Here is a 24,177-nt window from a genome sequence, read left to right on the forward strand (position 1 = left end):
CTCTGTCGCCCAGGCTGGAGTGCAGTGGCCGGATCTCAGCTCACTGCAAGCTCCGCCTCCCGGGTTCACGCCATTCTCCTGCCTCAGCCTCCCGAGTAGCTGGGACTACAGGCGCCGCCACCTCGCCCGGCTAGTTTTTTGTATTTTTTAGTAGAGACGGGGTTTCACCATGTTAGCCAGGATGGTCCCGATCTGCTGACCTCGTGATCCGCCCGTCTCGGCCTCCCAAAGTGCTGGGATTACAGGCTTGAGCCATCGCGCCCGGCCTGAAACTTTTATGAGTTGTTCTGGTGCTTTGCAAACACAATCACAGTTTGGGAGGAATAAATCTAGTTGAAGACCCATTACGTGTACAAGGCCTATCTAATATACCCCTTCCAAGTACCAGAATGCTGAATGCAATTGAAAGGTGGGGTTCATTTGGGCATGCTAAAACATGTTCTTTTGTTTTAGGGGGAGCATAACTTAAGAAGCCTAAACAAACAAAAAATAAATTAAGAATTACTAATATCATTGCTTCTGGCCTTTTGGCTATGAACAAGTATGAAGAATTACTAATATCATATAGAAAATGGGAATCACATGTACTTTATAGTAAAATTTATTCATGATCATATATAAATATCAGTACTAGAATTTGGAGTTCTGCTATTAATTTCTAATCACATACTATTAAGCAATGAGCAGAAACCTTTAACAAGTATGTCCAGAGAACTGTCTAGGCTCTGATCTTCAATAGCTACATAAATTCTACAACTCTTAAACTGTAGCTCTCAAATTATTCTTATCCTGTGCCAGATTAAGGCTCTCTTCTCCTAATAATCAGATCCTTATTATCAACCAGAAAGATTCCTAGTCCCCTGATTTGTAGTAGTTCAAAGTGCAATGTATTTCAAGAGGGACTTTTTCCGTCTCTTTCTGTTATAATGAGGAATATCATTTCACCAGGAATAGATCTACTGTGCTTTAGGAGGTGCTAGAATTTTTTAAAAATCTCTTTTTTTCCTGAAAATTTTTTCCTGTTTCCTCTGTGTTATGCATTGGAGCCTACCTAAACTATGAGAACAAAATTTGATATTTTAGTTCTTATGATAAGCAGTTATTTCTAGACTGGAAATAACGCAAAAACAAAACAAACAAGTAGAAACTCCCTATCGTTCTTGTCTTCCCAGTTCCCCAATCGCGTTTCACAAAAACTCAGATTCAGGGGCACTTCCCATATGAAATTTGAAACAAATCCTCTAATTTAGACAATGTGGGATGTTACTAGTTAACATGTCTCACTCAGGACCTTGGGGCTACACTTGTGATACAGATTTTATTTTCAGCAGGTATGATATTATAGATAGTACTTAACATAAGACTGATTTTAAACTTTGTTTCTTTCTGATTGCACTTGATACTATTTTTCCAACACACTTTCAGTACCCAAATTTCAAGAATGTTCAGTGTCCTAAAGATGCAAGGCCTGTATGATAAACAATGTTATTTCGCTTTCATCTGGCTTTTCTGGGTTGTCCTTGATCAAGCTGCTTGCCCTGTTTCTACTCATTTGTCAAGTACATAGAGTAGGAAAATAAATATTTGCTTCCCCCCACCGCAGGGTATTTCTGAGATAAAATATCATTGTTCCTCTAACCCATGTGTCATCGTAATAGTTTTGGACAAATGGTAAAATGAGATAATGTTTTGAAGAGAAAGCATTTCCTTTCGGTTCTTCAGTACTCTTTCTTCAGATCAAAGCACAGTCTTATTTCACTTCTTTTCTTCTTATTTTTCCTCTATTCTGATTTACATTTCAATCTTCTTCCTTCTTCTTAATGTTTCTTTCTATTCATGCCTTTGACTTTTCTAGAGCTATCGTAGATTGAAACGGAGAGATTCAACCCAGCTTTCTGAGTGAAAATAAGGTAGAGATTTGGTGCGAGAGTGTTCCTCCTTATTTTTAGACACAAGGACAAGCGAGGGTTTCCAATACCCCAGCTCACAGGATGTGCTACTGTAAAGCACAGCGTTTACTAGGGATGGCCAGTTTAACCCTTGAATGGCAGCAGAATGCACTTGGGAGATAGACAGTGGTTACCAGGTGACCCAGCACAGCGAAGGTTTTGATTCTAACAGCTGTCCGAGCACGCACTGACCTTGCAGCCACAGAAAGCCCTGCAGTTCTGGTAATACAAATAACATGCAATACTTGCTCAGAACCAGACCATAATATATTGACTTTGTGAGGATATATGGTATTTGTTCTATTTATTTAGTTCTTGCTTCATTTTAAAGTGAACAATTATGCTTTTAGAAAAGAGAAATGTGAAATATATATCACTGAGCTTTGAAGTATTGTCAAAAAAAATCCATTTTCTCTTTGTAGGATTAGGTATGGATTTTTTCCAGGGCAAGCTTTCTATTTGATATTTTTCTATTATATTCTTTTCACTGGTGCCTGTGTTGCGAATGCAGTTATCAGAATATGCAGGCTTTCCTTGCCATCGTGGTGGCTCAGATTTCCCTATTTACAACTTTTAGCATTCAACAATACCTTCTATTTTAGTTATAAATTTCTTCTGAAAAAATTACAGTGAAACAATGACTGTCTTAAAAGTATGAAAAAAGTAAAATCTTGGGCATTGCTGTTATTTATAAAGCACACAGCTATAATAAACCAGGTGCCAAGTACCATCCTATAGGTACTCTCTTATTAAGCAGTAGCCATCCTCATAATAATATCTAACATTAACTGAGCACTTACTATATGCCTGCACATTATACATACAAACAGTTTTTTAAATGACCCTAAAAATAGATACTTTTAGTGGCCTGTTTTGCAGTTGAGTAAACTGAAAAACAAAGAGGGTAGCTTGTCCAAAGTAACACAGCAATACAGGGCAGCCAGCTTTAAAATCCATGTGAGATTAACTCTGGTGCCCCTGCTCTAAGCTGATAGCCATATTTAGAGTATGTCTAAATACGTTGAAAAACATAAAACTGTGTTGACTGGTCTTAAGTCGAAATCTTGACCCCAAACCTCATGGTGGTACACAACACTTTCTGGAATTCTACTACATCTTTCTGGTCAATCCGCTCTCTCATTCTTCTCAGTGACTTATTTCACACCTGCTCCTTGCACCTCAAGCTTCCAATACCCCCTCAGCCCCTCCACAGACTCAGGAAATAGGCCTGCCTGCTTTTCATTTCTTTCTTTCTTTTCTTTTCTTTTTCTTCCTTCCTTCCTTCCTTCCTTCCTTCCTTCCTTCCTTCCTTCCTTCCTTCCTTCCTTCCTTCCTTCCTTTCTTTCTTTCCTTTCTTTCTTTCTCTTTCTTTCTTTCTCTTTCTTTCTCTTTCTTTCTTTCTCCCTCTCTCTCTCTTTCCTTCTTTCTTTCTTCCCTCCTTTCTTTCTTCTTTCTCTTCTCATTCTTCTCTTTTCTTTCTCTCTTTTCTTTTTTCTTCTTTCTGCTTTCTCTCTTCTTTTTCTTCTCGTTCTCCTTTCTTTCTCTCCTTTCTTTCTCTCCTTTCTTTCTTCCTCCTCTTTTCTTTGTTTCTCCTTCCTTCCTTCCTTTCTTTTTCTTTCTTTCTCCCTCTCTCCTTCTAATTCTTCCTCTTTCTTTATTTTCCAAGACAATATACTATCTGACTTTGTATTTCACTTAGAAAGGAGAATCAGATGAGAAATGTTTCCATGGCAAACAATTACCAACCTATGCACATCTGCCCTCACATGTTCTGACTCCTGCTTGTTAAAATGCTTGCACTGTCCTGTTCGTATCTAAATCTAGAGCACCACGGTGCACTCAATCCCAGCCCTTTTACTCAGTGTTCTTTGGTGTCCCTCTCTCCTGTAATCCCAATTTTGGCTTATCCCAGATTGTTCCCATCAGTATATAAATATATGAAATAGCTTTAAAAACAAATAACCCTACTATGTAACTATCATGTTTCTCACCAACTCCCTCCTCATTTCTCTACTTCCTTTTCATAGCAGAAGTTCTCAAAAGAACTTTAATATTCAGTATTACCTTCTTCTTTTCTTTGCCTCCAGTTATTATTTAATTCTTTCCAGTCAGACTTTTTTCCATTTCACTGAAATCACTCATGTCACATCACCACTGACCACAAGTTACAAAAGCAATGATCAATTCTCATGTAGTAACTTGCTAGACACTCCAGCAGTGTTGGATACAGTTAATGATTTCCTCCTTTTTGACAAGATGTTTTCACTTGGCTTCTTGAACATCAATCAAAATAGCCTAGTTTTTCTGCTAAATCACTGGCTACTCTATTTTATTCTCCTTTGCAGGAGGCTCCTTTTCCAATAAATGTTAGTGTTCCCCAGGAGCAAGCCAGCAGCTATATTCATTTTCTTAGCAGTACGAAGAAACCAGGGAAGTATTTTCCCCATTTCTTGTCACAACTATAGTGATGAGGGTCAGGGTGGTATTACTAATATTCTATAATGTGAGAAAGTTCCACACAAGGGAATAATTTTTCCAAACAAGACAGTCTCCCCATTTGAAAAGCAGTCATAGAACCTAGGCCAGTGGTTGTCAAGCGGTGCTGAATCTGCCTTCAGCGCATCTTTGGTAATATCTGAGACGCGTCTGTCACCACCAGAGAGGATGATTTGCTATTGGTATCCTGAACATAGAGGCTATAGATGTTGCTAACTATCTTCCAATGCACAGGGACGTGCCTCACAACAAGGAATTCTACAACCCAAAGTCCCAAAATGTCAGTAGTGTCTGAGTTGTAATAACCAGTACTAGGGGATTAGAAGTGATTTTTAAAATGTCATATTTAAGTAGTGTGTGTGTGTGTGTGTACACATTTCAGCACACAGACCCATTATTCACCCAGTTGATCATGCCTAACACCTAAAAGTCATCTCTGATTTCTCTCTTTATCTAACAACCTACATCCAATCCATTAGCATGCTCTTTCAGGTTTAACTTCAAAATGAATTCAAAGTCATTCTCTCTACCTCTAGTTATAAAACCCTAGAGTCCAAGCTGATATTATCTTGCTTAAGATCCTGGCTGATTTCTCTACAATTCTGCTCAAAATCTATAATGAATCCATATCACATTAACCACAAAATCTAAAGTCCTGAAGGTGGTTATAAGCCCTCAAATTATACGGTCTTTGCTTTCCCTCTAAGTTCATCTTCTACCTTCCATTTCTTTAATCAATCCATTTTAGTCACATTGGCTTTCTTGCTCATTATTAGACATGCTCAGATTCTATAGCAGCCTTTGGAATCTGTCAGTTTTGCCTGCAGAAACCTTGCACCACATCTTTGCATGGTTTACTACTAAATTTCATTCAGATTACTGTTCAAATGTCATTTATGTCATCTTCCCTAAAAAGTTTACCTTCATCATCCTTTTAAATATAGTCCCTTTTTTTTCTCTTGGAACTAATCTCTAGTGATGTTTTAAAATGCCTGCTTATTTTTAATTGTGTATTTTTTACCCATTTTCAGACATAAACACTATCAAGTCAAAATTGTCTTTCCTTGAGTACTGCTGCGTCCCCATTAGTACAGTGAACGATGCTATTAGTAGGTGTTTCATAGTTATTTTCCAAATGAATATTCCTATCTACTATGCTACAGTGACTAACTGAACAAGTCTTTGGTTGGAGTAAAGTTGATTTTTCTTTTACCTTTAAAGTCAGTGAATCTTTACTTTCTCTAAGGTCCTAAACTTGGGCTGAGTTCCCTGAAATTGACCACTATAAACACAAAATAGACGACTTTGACACAAAGGGAGCAAGGAATACTATACGGTGGACAATATTTATCAAGCTCCTTTAGTTCAGTGATATTTGAATAATCAAATAATAAGCCTCATCTTCACAGAAATAAGAAAATAAATGAAAAGAAAATAAACCAAGAAAGTTGATGACCACCCTTACCTTTCCTTGTATATACGGTACATTACAGAGTCTAGAAAGGAAAGAGATTCTGAGGATCATTGCATCAGATGGTTTCCCAAACTTAGTGATTCTCAAGGCATAACCCCTAATCACCACCACCAACAGCAACAACGTTAAGAAATGCAAATTATTTGGCCAACTCAAACCCACAGAATTAAGAATTCAGGAGATGGAGCCTAGCAATGTATGCTTTAGTGGGCTCTCTAGGTAATTCTGATGCACACTCAACTTGTAGAGTTGCTGTCCTTAATTCTTCCATGAGATATACCTGGGTCTTCTAAGAATACATATTTGTATCTACGTCTTACCTCTGCAGATTCTAATTCATAAGAAGTTACACACAAATACACGCACACAGACACAACTGATTAAGTAACTAAACTGAATGACTTCAAGGAATGACAACGCCTATTTACATACACACACACAATCACATCACATCACGTTTACAGTAGGAAAAGCATGACATCTGAAGTTACAAGGTAACAGTTCTGGTTTTGCTTCTTTCTAACTGTATACACTTGAGTGAGTTAACCTCTAGAAATGACATCTTCCTCGTGTTTAAAACAGGAATAGTAAGTCTTAACCTTCATACTTCCAATGATTTAGTGGCTATTAAATGATACTCTGGTTCAGAAAGCATGTTGAAATGACAATATGCCATTCAAATGGAATTTAAGGTAGTATATATAGCTGCTACTAATCATCACTTTATATTGTTGCTGTATTCTTGACAGATCCTTTGAAATTTGAGAATACTAATAGTAATGAGGAGTAGCAGGTATTAATTTTTCAGTGTCAATGTCACTCTGTAGTGGAGAGTTGAACAGTCTGCGTGTGGGAACACTGTAGTCGTTCTGACAAATTCTGTTTTCCAAATAAAACAATTTAACTTCTGTTTTAATAAAACTAAAATTTAAACTCTATAAAGAACCCCCATCGACTACTAGTTACCATCAAAGACAAGTTAAATATGATTAATCATTTTATTACTACAAATTTAATTGAATTTTCCTTGGTCCTCTGTAATTTCCAAGAAGCTAAAAGGTTAGACTGCTGTGTTAGTTAATGCACCATTGAAGATATTTAATTGTCTTAATAGCAGATCATAGAAGGGTGTGGGTAATTTAAATAAAGCAATTTCACACCTTAATTAATGTTACATGGAATCCTTTTGGAACTGTAGGAGAATTTTAAGTGCTGGTTTGGAAGAAATGCATTGCCTTAGAAATTCATTCACTGTGCTATACATGTTTACTATAATGAGTTAAGAGATGTTGTGAACAAAAGCATCTATATGTTCATTTAGAAAGAAAGAAAAAGCAATATTTGCATGAGGAACAGAGAGAGAGAAAGAGGAAGAATGTGTGGAGAAGAGGTAGGAGGGTTGTATTAAAGACTACATTCAAAACCAGAAAAGCTAGTTTGAAAAGTTACAATGGTTTGCAGGAGTATCACAGGCTGGCAGAAATCCAAAACGCAAAAGAAAGAGTTGCAGCTATTATCCTTTCTGTAATTAAAACAATTACTGGCAGAGAGGTTCTTTTTTGCTCCATCTTTCTGCTTTTGTCTTTTAGTATGGTTGGGTCCAAAAGAGAACCAAGGCATTTATTTCTATTTCCAGTTTATTGAAATAAAAATACCAAATTTGGCATTAGTGTCCTACCAGTTGGAGCTTTATAACATCAGGACTCCTGATTTGCTCTGTTCTTTGGTGTCTTATTATGTAGTTTTGAAGGGATTATTATTTTCCTTCCAGATTCCATTTTCATTGCCTTTAATTTCTCATGCAATGCCACATCTCACAGCATTTTTCCAATACAAAACACAATAAGACAATGTCTGTTTTCTAAGATAAAATGAAAAAGGCACTTCATGTTTCATCTGACGGAATTCTCTTGAGAAATCCAACTTTCTACAATGTCTAATTTTCATATTATTCCTTTGAAGCAGGTGGAATTTATAATAGACTTTATCTTCAGAGATGACTGAGGTGGAAGGAGATAAATTATTTTCTCAAAATGACTTAGCAAGGCTGCTCTGCCTATGGAGTAGCCATTCTGTTTCTTGACTTCTCTAATACACTTGCTTTCATTCAAACAAAAATTGCTTAGCAAATCATTGCCACATTTTGACCCAAAGAATGAGACACTTCTGTATTCTTGGTTACTTGATTTCCATTGAGTTGCTCTAGGAGGTCACTTTAATAAAATAATTGGTACTACCTCTACTAACCTCATATAGTAATTTAACCCTGCACTAAAATATACCTGTCTTAATAGTAGTAGGGAATGTAAAAATGTAACATACATACTACACTAAATTTCATGTCAAAGAGACAATTTATATTACATTAGATTTAGTCCAATATATTGATCACAATAATATGAATAAATTTAAATCATCCATGGCCAGATTTGACCAAAAGGAGCTTAGAAACAGCAAATTCAGAACACCGCATCTCAAACTCAATGCCATCAGAAATCACCCAGACAGGGTTTTAAACCTATAGAGTCCTAGGTCATACCTAGGTTTAAAACATCAGATCACTTTGGAGATTTGGTTTGAGAATCTGTTAGCTTCTAAGAATACTACAGATGGTTCGGATACTGATGTCTGGGAAACAGCAGTTTACATTCTTCTGAGACTTAAATCAGATTCTATGAGCTGAAAGTACCAGTTCTAACAAAGAAAATGGATAACATGTATATGCCCAAGTGCGTGTGCGTATGTGTGTGTGTGTGTGCGTGTTAGCACTGTCTCCCCACTACAAAATAAATTGGGAGAAATAAATCAATATTCCTTTATTCCAAGTTTAATACTTCTCTACAGATGGCTCTCAATTGATCCTTAGTGATCTTATTTGCAGATATATTTATCTCTCCAGGACTCAGTTCTTGAAGCTTAAATCTTTGCAAAGTACACAGATTTTTTTTTTTTTTTTTGGAAGGTAAGAACCAGATCCTGAATACTTAGTCACCTGCAGGAGCTGAGTAATGTGCTTCTTGAAGGAGGAGGGAGGAGAAAAGGAGGAGACTGTATTTTGTTCTTTGTCAGAGTATTTGGCTGCTGTATCTAATGCTAAAGGGGGAGGTCACCACTAAAACACTTTACATCTGGGGGAGTTACTTATCTGTGCTTTGAACAACACTCTGAAAGGGCAGAACTGAGAATCAGGAAGCCTGTGCTGTTGTCCAAAATGCCAGGGGAGGGGATCCGTGTAAGTAGAGGTTTATGTGCAATGTACATAGTAATGTGCTTAAATATCAAGTCAGTCTATCAGAATAGGTGACCTTGAAACCCCTCATTAACACTCCTGTTCTAAACACAGGATGAGATGTGAAAGAGTGAAGGGAAATGGGCTGGTGGGTAATTATTATTGTGTTATCAGTGTAGGACTTAACCACCCTCAAACTGGCAGAGCTTAATTTTGGGAATCCTGACATTCAGGAGAAAATACCAGCAGGACTGGTATAAAGGCAGACATATTTGAAAAACAAATAAGCAGTAAAACAAACAAACAAACAAACAAACAAACAAAAAAGCAAAACCCAAAACCAAAAAAAAACCTACTTTGGCTTTTCCTCCATCAGAGGTCAATTCCCTTCACAAAGGAAGGGCTCATTTACCGTGCAGTCTGGATTCTGTTAGGATGCTGACAGTATTAACACTGGGCTTACAGGGTTACAAAAATGCCTTTAAACATTACAAATAAAATAGTCAATAATTTTTTTGGTGAACCTATTAGCAGCAAGGTAGCTAATCTCTTACGGAGCTATCATTTTCTAATCATTTCCTAGAAGTGTCATCTAGTTATGTGCGTAGTACCTGCCCTATGGAAAAAGATTATCAAAAACTTTATTTATTTATTTATTCACTTATTTTTGGGACAGAGTCTTTCTCTGTTGCTGAGGCTGGAGTGCAGTGGCACAATCTCAACTCCGGGCAAAATCCGCCTCCCTGGGTTGAAAGGGATTCTCCTGCCTCAGCCTCCCAAGTAGTGGGGATTACAGGCGTGTACCACCATACCCAGCTAATTTTCGTATTTTTTAGTAGTGACGAGGTTTCGTCATGTTGGCCAGGCTGGCCTTGAACTCCTGGCCTCAAGTGATTCACCCGCCTCGACTTCCCAAATTGCTAGGAATACAAGTGTGAGCTGCCGTGTCTGGCCTAAAATCTATTTAAAGGTAAGTTATAGCTAGGATGCCTTTCATCCTATTCCCTCATTAAAAAAAAAAAAAAATCACAAATAATGGAAATAGCTCATAAAGCTCTAACTTGTTTATTCAATAATTCAATAAACAAAATATATTTCGACCATTTTTACATGTAGATTCTATGCTAGGTTCAATAAAAGAACATGGTTTTACAGTAAAGGGCTTATAAAGACTGCCATACAATGTCATTGCCAGAGAACTTTGGGAATCGTCTGGTCCAAATTTTTTTACTGAGTAGGAAATAAAACTTGTTAGAATTCATCAGAAAAGCAGTGATGCATTGTTAATTCTTTCTTGGCTAGCTTGAATATGGCATTCATTCCATTAGCTGTTGTATCTGATTGTTTACAAATATGAGTGTTTCTCATCATATCATGTATACCTGACTCAATTTTGCATGGTTTAAAACTAGTTTACTATTCAAGTTGCATCATAGTATAACATTTCAGCTTTGCTATCGCTGACTTTTCTGAGTATTTGCATATTCATAGGCTTACTTCAGATTGAAGGGCAATACATTGCAGAGGTGATGTACATAGGCATTGACATTAGGGTTCTAAGACTGCAATCCCAGTTCTGTATTTATCTAGCCCTGGTTATCTAGCAACCAGTCTTGGACTGGTTACTTAATTACTTTAAATTACATTTCTCCATCTATAAAATGAGGATAAAAATCGGTTTCCTCAGGGAAAAAAAAAAGGTTTATTCTAATGGTCAGTTTGAAATAAATGAACAGAGTAAGAGTATTAAATGATTATGAGCAGAAAGGTGATAAGCTCACCTGAGAAGGATGCAATGTAATACTGTAAATACAAAACTATCATTTGTTTTTCAAGGGTGTATCTTGAGAAATTAAATTATTAGGCTTAGAAAAGGAGGAAATTACATACTAGATAGTAACTACCACTCCTTTTCTACTTTCGAAATGTTTCCAGCTTCTATACTCAGGCATTTTTTTCAAGTGCCAAGTATTTGTAATAGAATTTTCCTTTTTTTTTTTCCTTTTTTTTTTTTTTTTTTTTAATAGGAAGAGATTCCCAGCTACTACGGAGGCAGAGGCAGGAGAATTGCTTGAATCCTGGTGGAGGTTGCAGTGGGCCGAGATTGCACCATTGCATTACAGCCTGGACGACAGAGCAAGACTCCGTCTCAAAAAAAAAAAATAAATAAAATAAATATATCAGAAAGATACTATTGTGTTTTCTGAATATTTGTTTTGAATCTTTCTTCTGATCTGTTACATTCCAGGCACACTCTCTGGAGCAAAAGGGCAAGGAGCAGAATTGATGTCAACACACAAATAAGGGTCCAACAAAGACAGTCAGTTGGTTTCATACCTTCAATAGGTTTCGGTACAAAATGTGATGAGGGCTTGGTTTTCTTCACTCTGTTCCCCTTCATAATTTGACCTTCTTTATTGAGTCCCAGAAACCAAGCTCGGCCTGATTCTTGCTGGCGGTACAGTGTGGAAGAATAGATCACATAGTAGTTTTCAAACACAGATTCCTTGAATTTGCATTCTGGAGTGAAAACATCCTGTAGAAAAAAAAAAAAAAGACACAAAAAAGAGAAATGATTTAAAGGTGAATCAGCAAATGCTGAAATCCAATAAGCTTGAAATCCATGCCCTCTGTTAAGAACAAATGAAAGGCAATGACACATAGTTTCTATTAGCCTTTGGTTATAAAGATTCATCATACAAAATCAAACAACATGATTTCCTTTCCAGCCAACCTTTACCCCAGAGATAACAATTTGCTCAGGCTTGAAGCTAGGTGAAAATCATTCAGGACTGTGGCCAAGTCTGCGCTCTGATCCTAGCAATATGCTTTGTAAACTAAAGTGATTGGCCATTCTTCATTTACTCGCCCTTAACATGTAAATACGGAACTAAAATTTATCCTGGAAATCAAAATCAAATATAACCACAGCAAACACAGGCACACAAGGTGCTTTGAAGAGACTATTCTGTATATACAAAAACATATTACACAACCACAGCTTGGTCAGTAAAATCACCACTTTTCCTAATGTCAGTAACTTCCTCTTTAATTTCCTTAAAACATTTTGTTCCTTAGTAATCAAAATCTCAGGTAAAAAGCCCAGGAATAAGTAATAGAAAAAAATTACTATTATATTGAAGAAAATTACTAACAGTAATTCCTATTACTATTGACCTCAGTGAAACACAGAATGAGAGTTTTAGTCTCAGAAGAAACCGTAAGATCCTGTACTTCAACTCCAACATTTGGTAAGTGAGAAAAACAAAAGGTTATATGATTAATTCAAATATACATTTTAAAAACTACTGAGTCAATGCCAGAGCTCACATTTATTGCTTCATAATCACTGCCTCTCAGGCTCACCTTTTCTGCCTGAGTCTTGTTTAGTGACTTATGATGAGATTTAAAAATCAATACAATAAAATCATATCCTAACATGTCACATGAACAAAATCTATTTTGTGGAAGGAAGAAATTTCTCCCCTTCTGAGATAAGCAGAAGAAAAACAAATGCTATTGTATCTTCTTCAGCTGCAATTAAACAAGAGTCCTACATGTCAGACATATTCACCATAGTCATCATCTTCCTCTCCATGTACTGGAAGAATTTCAATGTGAGACTCCCATGATTTAATGCAAGCAAACCTGAAATTAAGTTATTAATGAAGATAGGAATAGGGTTGGTTGAAACCATGTCCTTGTAGGTGATACTCCCATGCTAATCTCCTCATTTGTAGAGAGTGCTCTCTCTCTCTCCTTTTTTTTTCCTTTTTCTTTTTGTAAGAGATGGGTCTTGCTATGTTGCCTAGGCTGGCCTCAAACTCCTGGGCCCAGAAGATCCTCCAACATCAGCCTCCCAAGCAGCAGGAACTACAGGTGTGTACACTGCACCCAGCTTATTTTTGAATAGTTCTAACATTACAGACTAAGAAAAATGAGACTAAGAAAACTGGAGTAGGCCGGGGTGCAGTAGCTTACCTCTGTAATGCCAGCACTTTGGGAGGTTGAGGTAGGCAGATCATTTGAGGTCAGGAGTTCGAGACTAGCCTGGCCAACATGGTGAAACCCCGTCTCTACTAAAAAAGCAAAAATTAGCCGGGTGTGATGGCGGACGCCTGTATTTCCAGCTACTCAGGAGGCTGAGGTAGGAGGATGACTTGAACCGGGGAGGTGGATGTTGCAGTGAACAGAGATTACACCCCACACTCCAGCTTGGGTGACAGAATGAAATTGATCCAAACCCCTCCCCCCCCCCCAAAAAGTCCAAGAAAACACTCCCCAGAGAAAACTGGAGTAGAAAGGTGATTGTAGATACTAAAATAATAAGAGTAGCAATACATTAATATTATTTTATATTAATACTGAAATGTGATTTCTTAGAGTACTTTCAGTTTTAAGTAAGTGAACTACCAGCTTAAGAATCAAAGAAACAAATGACCATGAGATACTACTTCACATCCACTGTAATGGCTATAATTTAAAAATGGACATTATAAAGTGTTTGTGAGGATGTGGAAAAACTGCAACTCATGTACATTGCTGGTGGAAATGTAAAATGATGCAGAAGCTGTGGAAAATAGGTTGGCAGTGCCTCAAAAGGTTAAACACACAGTTGCCACACAATCCAACAATTCCACTTTTAGGTATAGTTCGAAGATTAATGAAAACATGTCTGCACAAAAACTTGTGCACAAATGTTCATAGTGACATCATTCATAATGTGGAAACAACCCAAATGTCTATCAACTGATGAATGCATAAATACAGTGTGATAGTTCTACAGAATGCAATTGTAATATCATTCAATTATAAAGGAGAATGAAATGCTGATTTATGTGGCAACAAGGATGAACCTCATACACATTCTGTTAAGTGCCAGGAGCCAGACACAAAAGGCCACATGTTGTATGATTCCATTTATATGAAATGTCCAGAATAAGCACATCCAGAGATAGTAAGTAGAGTAGTGAGTATCAATGGTTGAGGAAGGAGGTGAGATGGATATACGGGTGGAGTGACTGTTTGTTGGAGGGATGAAATGTTCTGGAATTAGATACTGGTGATGTTTGCAAAACTTTCCGAATGTACCAAAAACCACTAAAGCATGCAGAAACTTTAAAAATGTAAATTACATGGCATTCAACTGATATCTCCAATAAAAGAAAATCAGATAAATAAGGTGACTAAAGAAAGTGAGGGAAGGAATGAAACTATTGCACATTCCTTGCCTGGCAGCACAGGGCTACGTGATAACCCCTGCGAAGGAAAACCAGCTCTTCTAAGGCCTTGGCTCAATATTGCCAGGACAGAGTTTAATCACTGCCAAGTAAAATGGATAAAATTGATTCAGATTCAACTTAAATGATAATATTAAGTTCCGGTTTTCTTCTAGGACTAATAAAGTACTATTAAAATGCTTAAATTTAGGTACAGATTTAGGTTCATTTTCTTTTAAAACAAACTAAAGTAATTCCAAAGCTTTTTTTTTTTTTTCCTAGATCTAGTCCAATACTAACAAACATAGTATTAACCCTAGATGCTATGCTAAGGAACTCCGGACAGTTCAAGCAATACATTCTACGTGTAAGATTTCAGACTTTATAAAGAAGTTAGGGAATAAATAATTCCTGTTTTGTGTAAGTACATATCGTCATATACATAGATAGTGATAAAACCTTCTTATGAATGTACATCACAGAAACATGTAAATTTGAAGATAGATACAAAGCTGCTTAGTGCTGCTTAGTGACAGTACAATTTGGTGCCTTTATTTAACAAGGTAATGAAAGTTCATGATAGTGAAATATTTGTCCCCAGTGTCACAGGAAGTTAGAGGCAGATCCAGACCCTGTGTTGAAGAGTGGGCTCCTTGCTGCTGGTTCAGTACTTCTTCCAGTGCCACACATTGCTTTCCGACTGCATAGGCAATCCTGCTTTTGACTCCAAGCTTCATTTGAGCAAGCCTTAGTCATTATTATAGAAACCATATCAGTGATGTATAATTACTACATTGTCATTTATACATGAGAAAAACAACACTCTCATTTAATAAATAATGACTCTCAGGTTTGTTTCATACTCGTTTAAAATTCCCTCCCGGAACAGTAAAAGTCAGAGATACTGCGCAGGAGCTGGAGTCCTGGGGTCCTGAACCCGGAACAGCATTAAGTAGGAACCGGGCTTTGGACTACTACATTGACAAACGGGGGATTTCTTACACAGCATCAGGTCCTAATCAGCAATGAAAAGCCAAGTGGAGTTTTCCATTCAGTATAATTCCAACAGGGCTATGCAGTCAGAATCTGAAAATGAGGCAGCTATTAATACCTGACCAGGGCAAGACATTTCCGGGTGGAAATATGGCAGAAGTTTGCTGCAGGCACTTGTGTGGACACAGCCAGGCTACCCTACAAACTGGAAGGGAAATCTTAATGCACTGAACCAGCTTGGATAGTCATTCTAAGTAGAACCTTCACAATATATGTGCAGTTCCACTTTCAATATGGAGTTGGGCATCAAATAATTTACATTATATTTGCTATTATACCTCTTTTTTTTTTTTTTTTTTTTTGTAATAAGAAATCAGAGCCCTACATGTGGTGTAAAAAAACAATCAGGGTTTTCCTTCTGGCTCCACACATATTAGCTGTGGATTTTAGGTAAGTGATTACAACTCTCTAAATTTCACATTTTCAACTGTACATTGAGTTATTTTAAGGAAAAGCATGCATATGGACGCATATTATAAATGTTTAGAATTTTAAAACCTCCAACTCATCATTATTGAGTTTTCACATAGCAGGAAAAATACAATGAATTCTATAACAAGGCACTCAATTCTGCTTTTGTCACACATGTTTATATCCGATCCAACATCCAGGACCTGTGCCATAGGAGTAGCTAATGCAGGTTACAAATATATAGACATTTAAAAAATAATCTAAAGCTTTTGGTAAAGACTTAGACAATCACATATATTCAGAAGGGGTTCTGTGGTTATAAAATGCGTGTTCAGACTGACAAAAAATCTAATGCATAATGGAAACAGGCAGGCTTGGGGTCAAAGGTGATAAAATCCTAAGCCACTTTGATTCAGTGTATATAATAGAAAGCAGAGTAAATGATCAGTATAATAAGGAGGATTTTGTTTCTTTTGTAAGAATAACCAGTAGTCATGTTGCATCTCATGAGTGTTTCTTCTTCCTATAGTCTTGAGCCCTCAATTCAATGCAGGCATCAGAGCAAACTTAAGGAAATCTGTTGAATTAGAAACACCCCTATGTTCTATTCTATATCGTGTGTGTAGATATGTGAAATGATGGGTCTACTTTTCAAAATTATTATTTTAAAATCTGTCCATTCTTCAACTTACACTGACTTTGACTTCAGCAGAAAATGAATATTTTGATAGTGTTCTCAAATTATTTTTGAGTGCTCCCTCTATTTTTTTTTTTTTAAGACGGGGTCTCGCTCTGTTGCCCGGGGCTGGAGTGCAGTGGCCGGATCTCAGCTCACTGCAAGCTCTGCCTCCTGGCTTCACGCCATTCTCCTGCCTCAGCCTCCTGAGTAGCTGGGACTACAGGCGCCCGCCACCTCGCCCGGCTAGTTTTTTGTATTTTTTAGTAGAGACGGGGTTTCACCGTGTTAGCCAGGATGGTCTCGATCTCCTGACCTCGTGATCCGCCCGTCTCGGCCTCCCAAAGTGCTGGGATTACAGACTTGAGCCACCGCGCCCGGCCAGAGTGCTCCCTCTTTTAGCAGCCTTTGCAGAACTGAGTTTTTGTTCTGTCATGGTATCAAGCCAATATTTGACCAATTCTTTTTCACATTCCAAACACCTGTCCACCGTAGCCTTGCCTCAAAAGTTAAAATCTCCAACTCATTTTAATCCAGATGATGAATGAATGCTGGAACCCCACATAAGCCCAACATGGATCACTCAGGACCCCTTCTAGTCTCTCCCCATCCCACGGGATTCCAACCTACTCTCCCTTGAATTCTCCCTGACCCCAACTTCATAGTTTCATACTCTCCCTTGATTCCTCTCCAACACTGAATTTCTTCCTGCTTCTTCTCCCAGCACTTAGACAACTGAAATTCTACAGTTTCCGGCTTCTTAGGGTCTGCCACTGCCCAGGAAAAGTCCTTTCCTCTCTAGCTAGCCTCTAACTGTGTCATCTTTGGCCTTTCCCACTCCCCCATCTGAATGGAATTCCCCTTAAGATATAAACATCATAAAGGATAAATAGACAGAAATTTAGAGATTTGAATGAATATATGGATAAAATGCTGTATCTTTTCAGGTTTGACTCCCACTGTCAACTTTGTTTTCACCACACACTAATTCCTTGCAATGCCCCCACTTCCTAACCCTCAAGCTGTGCTCTGCTCAAGCTGTTCTCTGCTCAAGCTGTTCTCTCTATTTCTCCATCAAAGGGAGCCATAATAGGTGCTCTTTCAAGTCTCTTTGGGTTACAGCAAACTTTCCTTCCTTTCGCTTCTCATAGTATGTGATATGTCTTTTAGTATTTAATGCATTCTGTCTTGAAGCATGATGGTTTTTCTTGCTTGTATAGTAGATAAATGTGAGCTTTGGTTCATAGGGACATAATCCTCTTCAATGCTTTTTATGAAACCAACCAATTCAGCACCCAGTTTATCCTTGTTTAAATAAATGTGGCAATAATTTAAGTCAGGGAAACAGCAAAGATTACATGATGGGATAGAACTGATTGACAGTACTGACTCAATCCCTTTACCTGGGTGAACTTGGGCATGCTATTGAATTTTGTTAAAAATCTCTTTTTCTATTACATTAAACTGGGAGCAATAATTCTCACATTAAAAATGTGTTGAAGATTAAGTAAAATGACAAACATGGTTTCCCAAAATCTTTGTCCTTCTGTCAATATCAAGTTTTTCCTACTTGATGATGTATGGCCATTTTAACAACAAATAACAACCATTCACTTATAGGTTGCAAGCAAATTTTGTTCCAGATGAAAATATAACATTGTGGGTCACATAACTTATTCAAGAAAAAAATATTTTCCATTCTGTCGCCAACTAACACATTCCCCTTCTTATTTTCTATTCCAGACCATGATATTATACAATGCTTATGCTTACATGTTTGGTTTACTAATCTTGTTTGTAAAACTGCCTAAGTTAAAAGTAACCACTGACAAGGTCCCACAGAATAATTATATCAAGACATCAAATGAAGAGAATAGGCAAAAAGAATCATCCAGGACACATGGAGAAATAAACAGCAAAGATTTTCTGGAAAATCATTTGGATTATCTAAATTTCTGATTTGTCATTCACTGACAATTTTCTACCTGACCTTTAGCACACCAGTTAACCTCTCTGAGCCTCAGCTTCCTCCCCTGTACACTGAAGATACGTTTACTATACAGACTCAGGGTCTTGTAATGATCAAATTATTTAACAGATATGAAAGCTCTTTGATAACTACAAAGGTATATACAATTATTTGAGATTATTTCTTTTCACAGACGACTTTGATATTGTAACTTTAAAGGCTTCTACATTTTAGTATGACATCTGCTCAGAATAAATTTCTTGAAAGGTAAAGAATGTTATGTGATTCACTCACAACCGCTTTTGCTCCCATGAGCTTTCCTTGCCAAATGCATGCTTTCCAACTCAAGTAGGAATACAGCAGTTGGTAGCACGGTATAGTTAATATAATTACATGATACCATAACCATAACTTATCTTCACTCTGCTCTTTGCAGATCCCTGTTTCCTCCTTACTGCTCTGGCAGAGATAACCCACGGGTGAATGTACAGCCAATGAATGCTCATTGTACTCAGCCACTGGTCTCCTTGCTGTTGCTGAAACACAATAAGCATGTCCCATTTCAAATCCTTCACAATCAATATTCGTTGTTCTTGAAAATGTCTTCAGTAATCTATTAACATGGTTTGGTCTCTTATTTCATTCAGGTTACTGCTTAAATATAACTACCTCAGAGAAAGCTTCCTTGACTACCTTACATAATTTAGCACTTGAGTCACTTTCTAACCCTTTACCTTGCTTTTGTTTTCCTTCATGACTTGACCCGTTCGGGCATTATACCACGTATGAATTTGTTTAACCTTCTTGAAGGTAGCCACCATGATTGCTATATTCTCTTCGTATTCTCAGCAGTTGTGGGAATTAACAAACAAATCGACTCCAAGAAAACAATTTGGTGAAAATACATAATAAAATCTGAATTTTTTACTCCTGTATATCTCTAAGTTGTGATCCAATGGGAAAGTCCTCTTTCTTTCTTAGGCTCTCAGTTTCTCTACACATAAAAAAGAAATGCCAAATTACACAATCTTAAATGTCACTTTTGTCTTACTTTATAGCTATATTATTCATATTAATTTATTAAAATTAAAGAGACTATATATGTTGTTTCTTCAAAATAGAGCTTTCCCTACCAAAGAAATGGCGGTAATATATTATTATTTAGAAAGCAAACAAAGAAAAATTAATCAGAGAAATAGACTTTGCTATTGTATTAGTAATTATGACTAATGATTCTCCATATGGTATGTAGAAATTATTGAATTTTCAAGCATATGCCAGATTAAAAAAGGGCCTCTGATTTTGGTTCTATCCTTTCCAATTAAAACCCCAAATCTAAACTCTTTTTTTTTTTTTTTCCCAGACGGAGTCTCACTCTGTCACCCAGGCTGGAGTGCAGTGGTGCAATCTCGGCTCACTGCAATCTCCATCTCCCTGATTCAAGCAATTCCCCTGTCTCAGCCTCCTGAGTAGCTGAGATTACAGGCGCATGCCACCATGCCTGGCTAATTTTTTTGTATTTTCAGTAGAGACAGGGTTTCACCATGTTGGCCAGACTGGTCTCTAACTCCTGACCTCAGGCAATCCGCCTGCCTTGGCCTCCCAAAGTGCTGGGATTACAGGCGTGAGTCACTGTGCCAGGCTTAAACTCTTTTCAATGTATATAACGACCTTCTCTGTTTGCTGTGCAACCTTGTGGATTTGGTTTTGTATAAGAAAGGAATCAAAAACAACTGGGGATTCTTCCAACACAATTTACATCCAACAACTCCAGAGACAGAGTCTCTTTGGTTAACATCACTGGATATTTGGCTGTCAAGCTTCTGATTTGCTAACTTCATTAATGGCCTTTAGATAGACAGAACTTGAAAATCCTTCCTATATTAGCTGCTACTTTGTTAACTCTGTTGTCAGACATAATGATATTAAATCAAGCAAGAGAACTATTGTTTTCCTTCCTGACAAGAGGCAAAGAAAATGACAAATTACATTATCTCAAATGAATTTTTTTGAAAAAAAAAAAAAATTGGGATTGCTTTGACTAGAGTAAGTCTAATTTTATAACTTAAAAAAAAAAAAAAAAAAAAAAAAAAAAAAAAAAAAAAAACCTCTGCAGATACGGAAACCTTTGTCTATACACTTTTGAAATAATTTTTACTGGAAAACTACTGAGCTGATTCCTCTAAAAATAAAGGTTCTTTGTTAACACATTCTTTGCAACATCTGACAAGGAAACAAGGTAAATTTATGCCATCATAAAATAATGCGACCTGTGATGTACTGGAAATGTAATGCTGGAGGTAGATAGACACAAATATTCAAACCCTTGATTTTTGACCTTGAGCAAGTTACTTCATTTCTCCGAAACTCAGTTTCACATGTGTAAGCTAAGGTTAATTATATCATCACTGTAAGGCTGATTTTTTTTTTTTTTTTTTTGAGACAGTTTTGCTCTGTCACCCAGGCTGGAGTGCAGCAGCACAATCTCTGCTCACTGCAACCTCCACCTCCTGGGTTCAAGTGATTTTCATACCTCAGCCTCCCAAGTAGCTTGGATTACAGGTGTGTGCCACCCCACAGGGCTAATTTTTGTATTTTTAGTAGAGATTTTAGTAGAGACAGGGTTTCACTATATTGTCCAGGTTGGTCTCGAACTCCTGACCTCAGGGGATCTGCCTGCTTTGGCCTCCCAGAGTGCTGGGATTACAAGCGTGAGCCATTGCATCCGGCCGGGTTGTGATCATTAGACTAGACAATGAAGGTGTGTCAAGCATATAGTACCTGACTTATTACTCACTCTCCTTACTCCTGGTTACAATTTCAGGTGATAACTGATATCACAAATGAGAACGCAGTAGTCTGAGCAGCCGGCAGAGAAAAGTCACTGTATTTGTGGATCCACATAATGTGTCATGAGGATCTCTTACCTGTGACAGGTAATCAAGATTATCTTGCTTAAGGCTCAATTTGGCCATCTATATATAGAGAACACACATATATCAGATCACTTTTCTTTCTCTGGCAGAGGAATTTGGTGCCATCAATTGGAGATAAGTGATGTGGTAATTTCAGGTTCTTATCACCTCCTAATGAGGCATTATACCACAATACCATTGGACTCAGCCTCTACCCAGAAGACTGTAAGTACAGAAGTGAGGTGAGAGAAAGCCAGTGGGTGAGGGTGTGTATTATGTTACAATTCACTGTTATCATCAAAATAACTTCCAGGACCTTCAATGTTCTGGAGATGATATCTAGAGCAGATATTGGAGGGCAGCACAGTTCTCCACTGAAAATACCTTTGGTTCTTACCAAGTGAGCATGTGCACAATACGGAACCATGTGTCCCACTATGATTGAACTTGGAAATCACGACAAGATGTGTGGTTCTAGTGCCTCAGCCTCCGTCTTCCTTTGCTGGGATAAGGATGAAAGTGGGGATGTCTAATGCACATATTTCAATTTAAACATTCTTCTACTTTTTGGAAAGTCACATTTCATACACTAAAAGGTATGAGAAATTATCAACTAAGGCTAAAAAATATATTTTTTACATGAGATTGCCTAATTTTTAAAACTTCTGTGTCAACTCCTATGAAGTCAAACTAACTAGTATCAAACTTAACTTCCTGATGTAAGCAATTATAAAACTGGACGAGGTATAGGAGGTAACAGTTTCCAGGCACTTGTCAGCTGGAACTGTGGGTGTTTGATCTTTGAGACAAGGCAGATACACAGGAGGTAAGCACCATGTATTTGCTTAGCTCTGTGTTGGTTTTCTTGCATTCTTCAAGGGGCACTTTCGAACTCTGAAGTGGGCAGGTGAAGCTGAAGGACAGCGCTGTGCCTTTGTGAGGTTGAGGAGGCAGAAACTGGAGTTCGAGATTCTTAAGGTGACTTGAATTTGTGGAGCAAGGTGCCAGTGAAAAGGGGCTGGATGGAATGAGGGGCAGGAGACTGTACGGAGATCTCCTGAGGATCCTGGGTTTACAGAGACAAAAGCACATGCTCAGGATGAGACTCTTCAAGGCCCAGCAAAGAATGGCGGCTCCAGGATTGAGAGCTGAACAGACACGGCTGTGGCTGTGCAGGGCTAGGATATGATAAACTTCCAGGCAAGTCAGAAAGCAGAGGCCTCACTAAGCAAAGATGGCATTCAATGGAGACCCCAGAAAGGCCACAGGTTCAGGTTAATGACCACACCCTAAGTGAGCATGTCCTCATCCCCAGACTAAAGACAGAACCAAAACAGTCAAGACAAGACCTACACACACACACACACACACACACACACACACACACCACACAGCATGACAAGAGCAAGAGGATTTATTAGTTATTAATCTAAATGCCACAACAAAACACACACCCGTATTAGCAGATAATGTAACACACTCTACAATGTATCGTATAAATGTCTAACATATCACAAAACATGGATGCAAGCAGCACAATGTAACTCATGATCAATTATGCAGACGGTAGAAAAGATCACAAGGTGGCCTAGATGTTAAAATTAAGAGAAGTAATTTTTTCCTCTTTTTTTGACACAGGGTTTCACTCCTGTTGCCCAGACTGGAGTGCAGTAGCAGGATCACTGCTCGCTGCAACTTCCACTGCCCTGGCTCAAGCAATTCTCCTGCCTCAGCCTCACGAGTATACAGGCGTGCACCACCACACCCTGCCAATTTTTGTATTTTTAGTAGAGACGGGGTTTTGCCATGTTTCCCGGGCTGGTTTCCAACTCCTGGGCTCAAGTGATCCACCTGCCTCAGCCTCCCAAAGTGCTGGGATTACAGACATGATCAACCATGCTCAGCCAGCAGACGAGAACTTTAAAACAGCTACTATAAACATGTTCTAGGCAAAACACATCTCAATGAAAAAAAAAGAACATTATGAATAAACAATAAATATCAGCAGAATAAATATAAATGATTTTTAAGACCCAATAAAAATGTAAGAACTGAAAGGAACCATATTTGAGGGAAAATGTTACTGGATATAATTCATGATAGGCTGAATACTGATACATATAAACAAATAGGTATTTGCATGTATTATGTATGATTAGAAAATGTCTTGAGGCTTACACAAGCTGGTAATAGTGTTGGCTCCTGGGAAGGGATTTGGATGGCTGGGGAGCAGAGATATAAGAAATAGATTTTGTTTTTCTATATGTATTATTATTTCAAGTAATGAATTTAGGGGACAAACTCTGGGTCAAGTACAATTAATGTACTAGTTAAATGTAGACTACAGATCTCCAATTACTAATAGAGTTTTATCTCAAATTTTATAAAACACAGATTCTGAAGTGCAAATGTACTTACCCAGGCTCACACAACAAAGATGACTTACAAGGATATGCCATAAGTTTTCCTAATCCCATATAAAAGAATGGCCCCTTCCTCTGAAAAATTACTGAAGGAAGAAAATCAATGAAGAACGCATTAAATAGGCAATCTCTAAATGGACTGGTTGAGTGAAGGAGGGAATGAGAATAAATATGTTTACTTACCCCATCGTCTCTGTCCTGCTTAGACCACCAGAACTGCCTCGGACCTCAGTACCAGGGATGTATATTAAAGCAAACAAACTCATCATTCTTTGAATTCTACTTACTTCATTTTTCAGTATTTTCATGATTTGGATCAATCCCAACATCCAGTGGGCCCTGAAATTTCTCCTCCAACACTAC

At 37.7% G+C, this 24,177-nt stretch overlaps 1 protein-coding gene across 4 annotated transcripts in view; it reads right to left on the minus strand.

Moving 5' to 3' along the window:
* The window catches only part of FGF12 (fibroblast growth factor 12), a 603,053-nt gene that overhangs the window by 7,488 nt on the left and 571,388 nt on the right, over positions 1 to 24,177 (minus strand). For all 4 annotated transcript variants that reach the window (XM_017873445.1, XM_017873442.1, XM_017873444.1 and 1 more), the window contains one exon: positions 11,486 to 11,684. In XM_017873445.1, coding sequence (XP_017728934.1) covers positions 11,486 to 11,684 — 199 coding nt within the window. The remainder of the gene's footprint in view (positions 1 to 11,485; positions 11,685 to 24,177) is intronic.

Source organism: Rhinopithecus bieti, unplaced genomic scaffold, assembly GCF_001698545.2.
Source record: "Rhinopithecus bieti isolate Rb0 unplaced genomic scaffold, ASM169854v2 scaffold_5626, whole genome shotgun sequence".
NCBI classification, from domain to species: domain Eukaryota; kingdom Metazoa; phylum Chordata; class Mammalia; order Primates; family Cercopithecidae; genus Rhinopithecus; species Rhinopithecus bieti.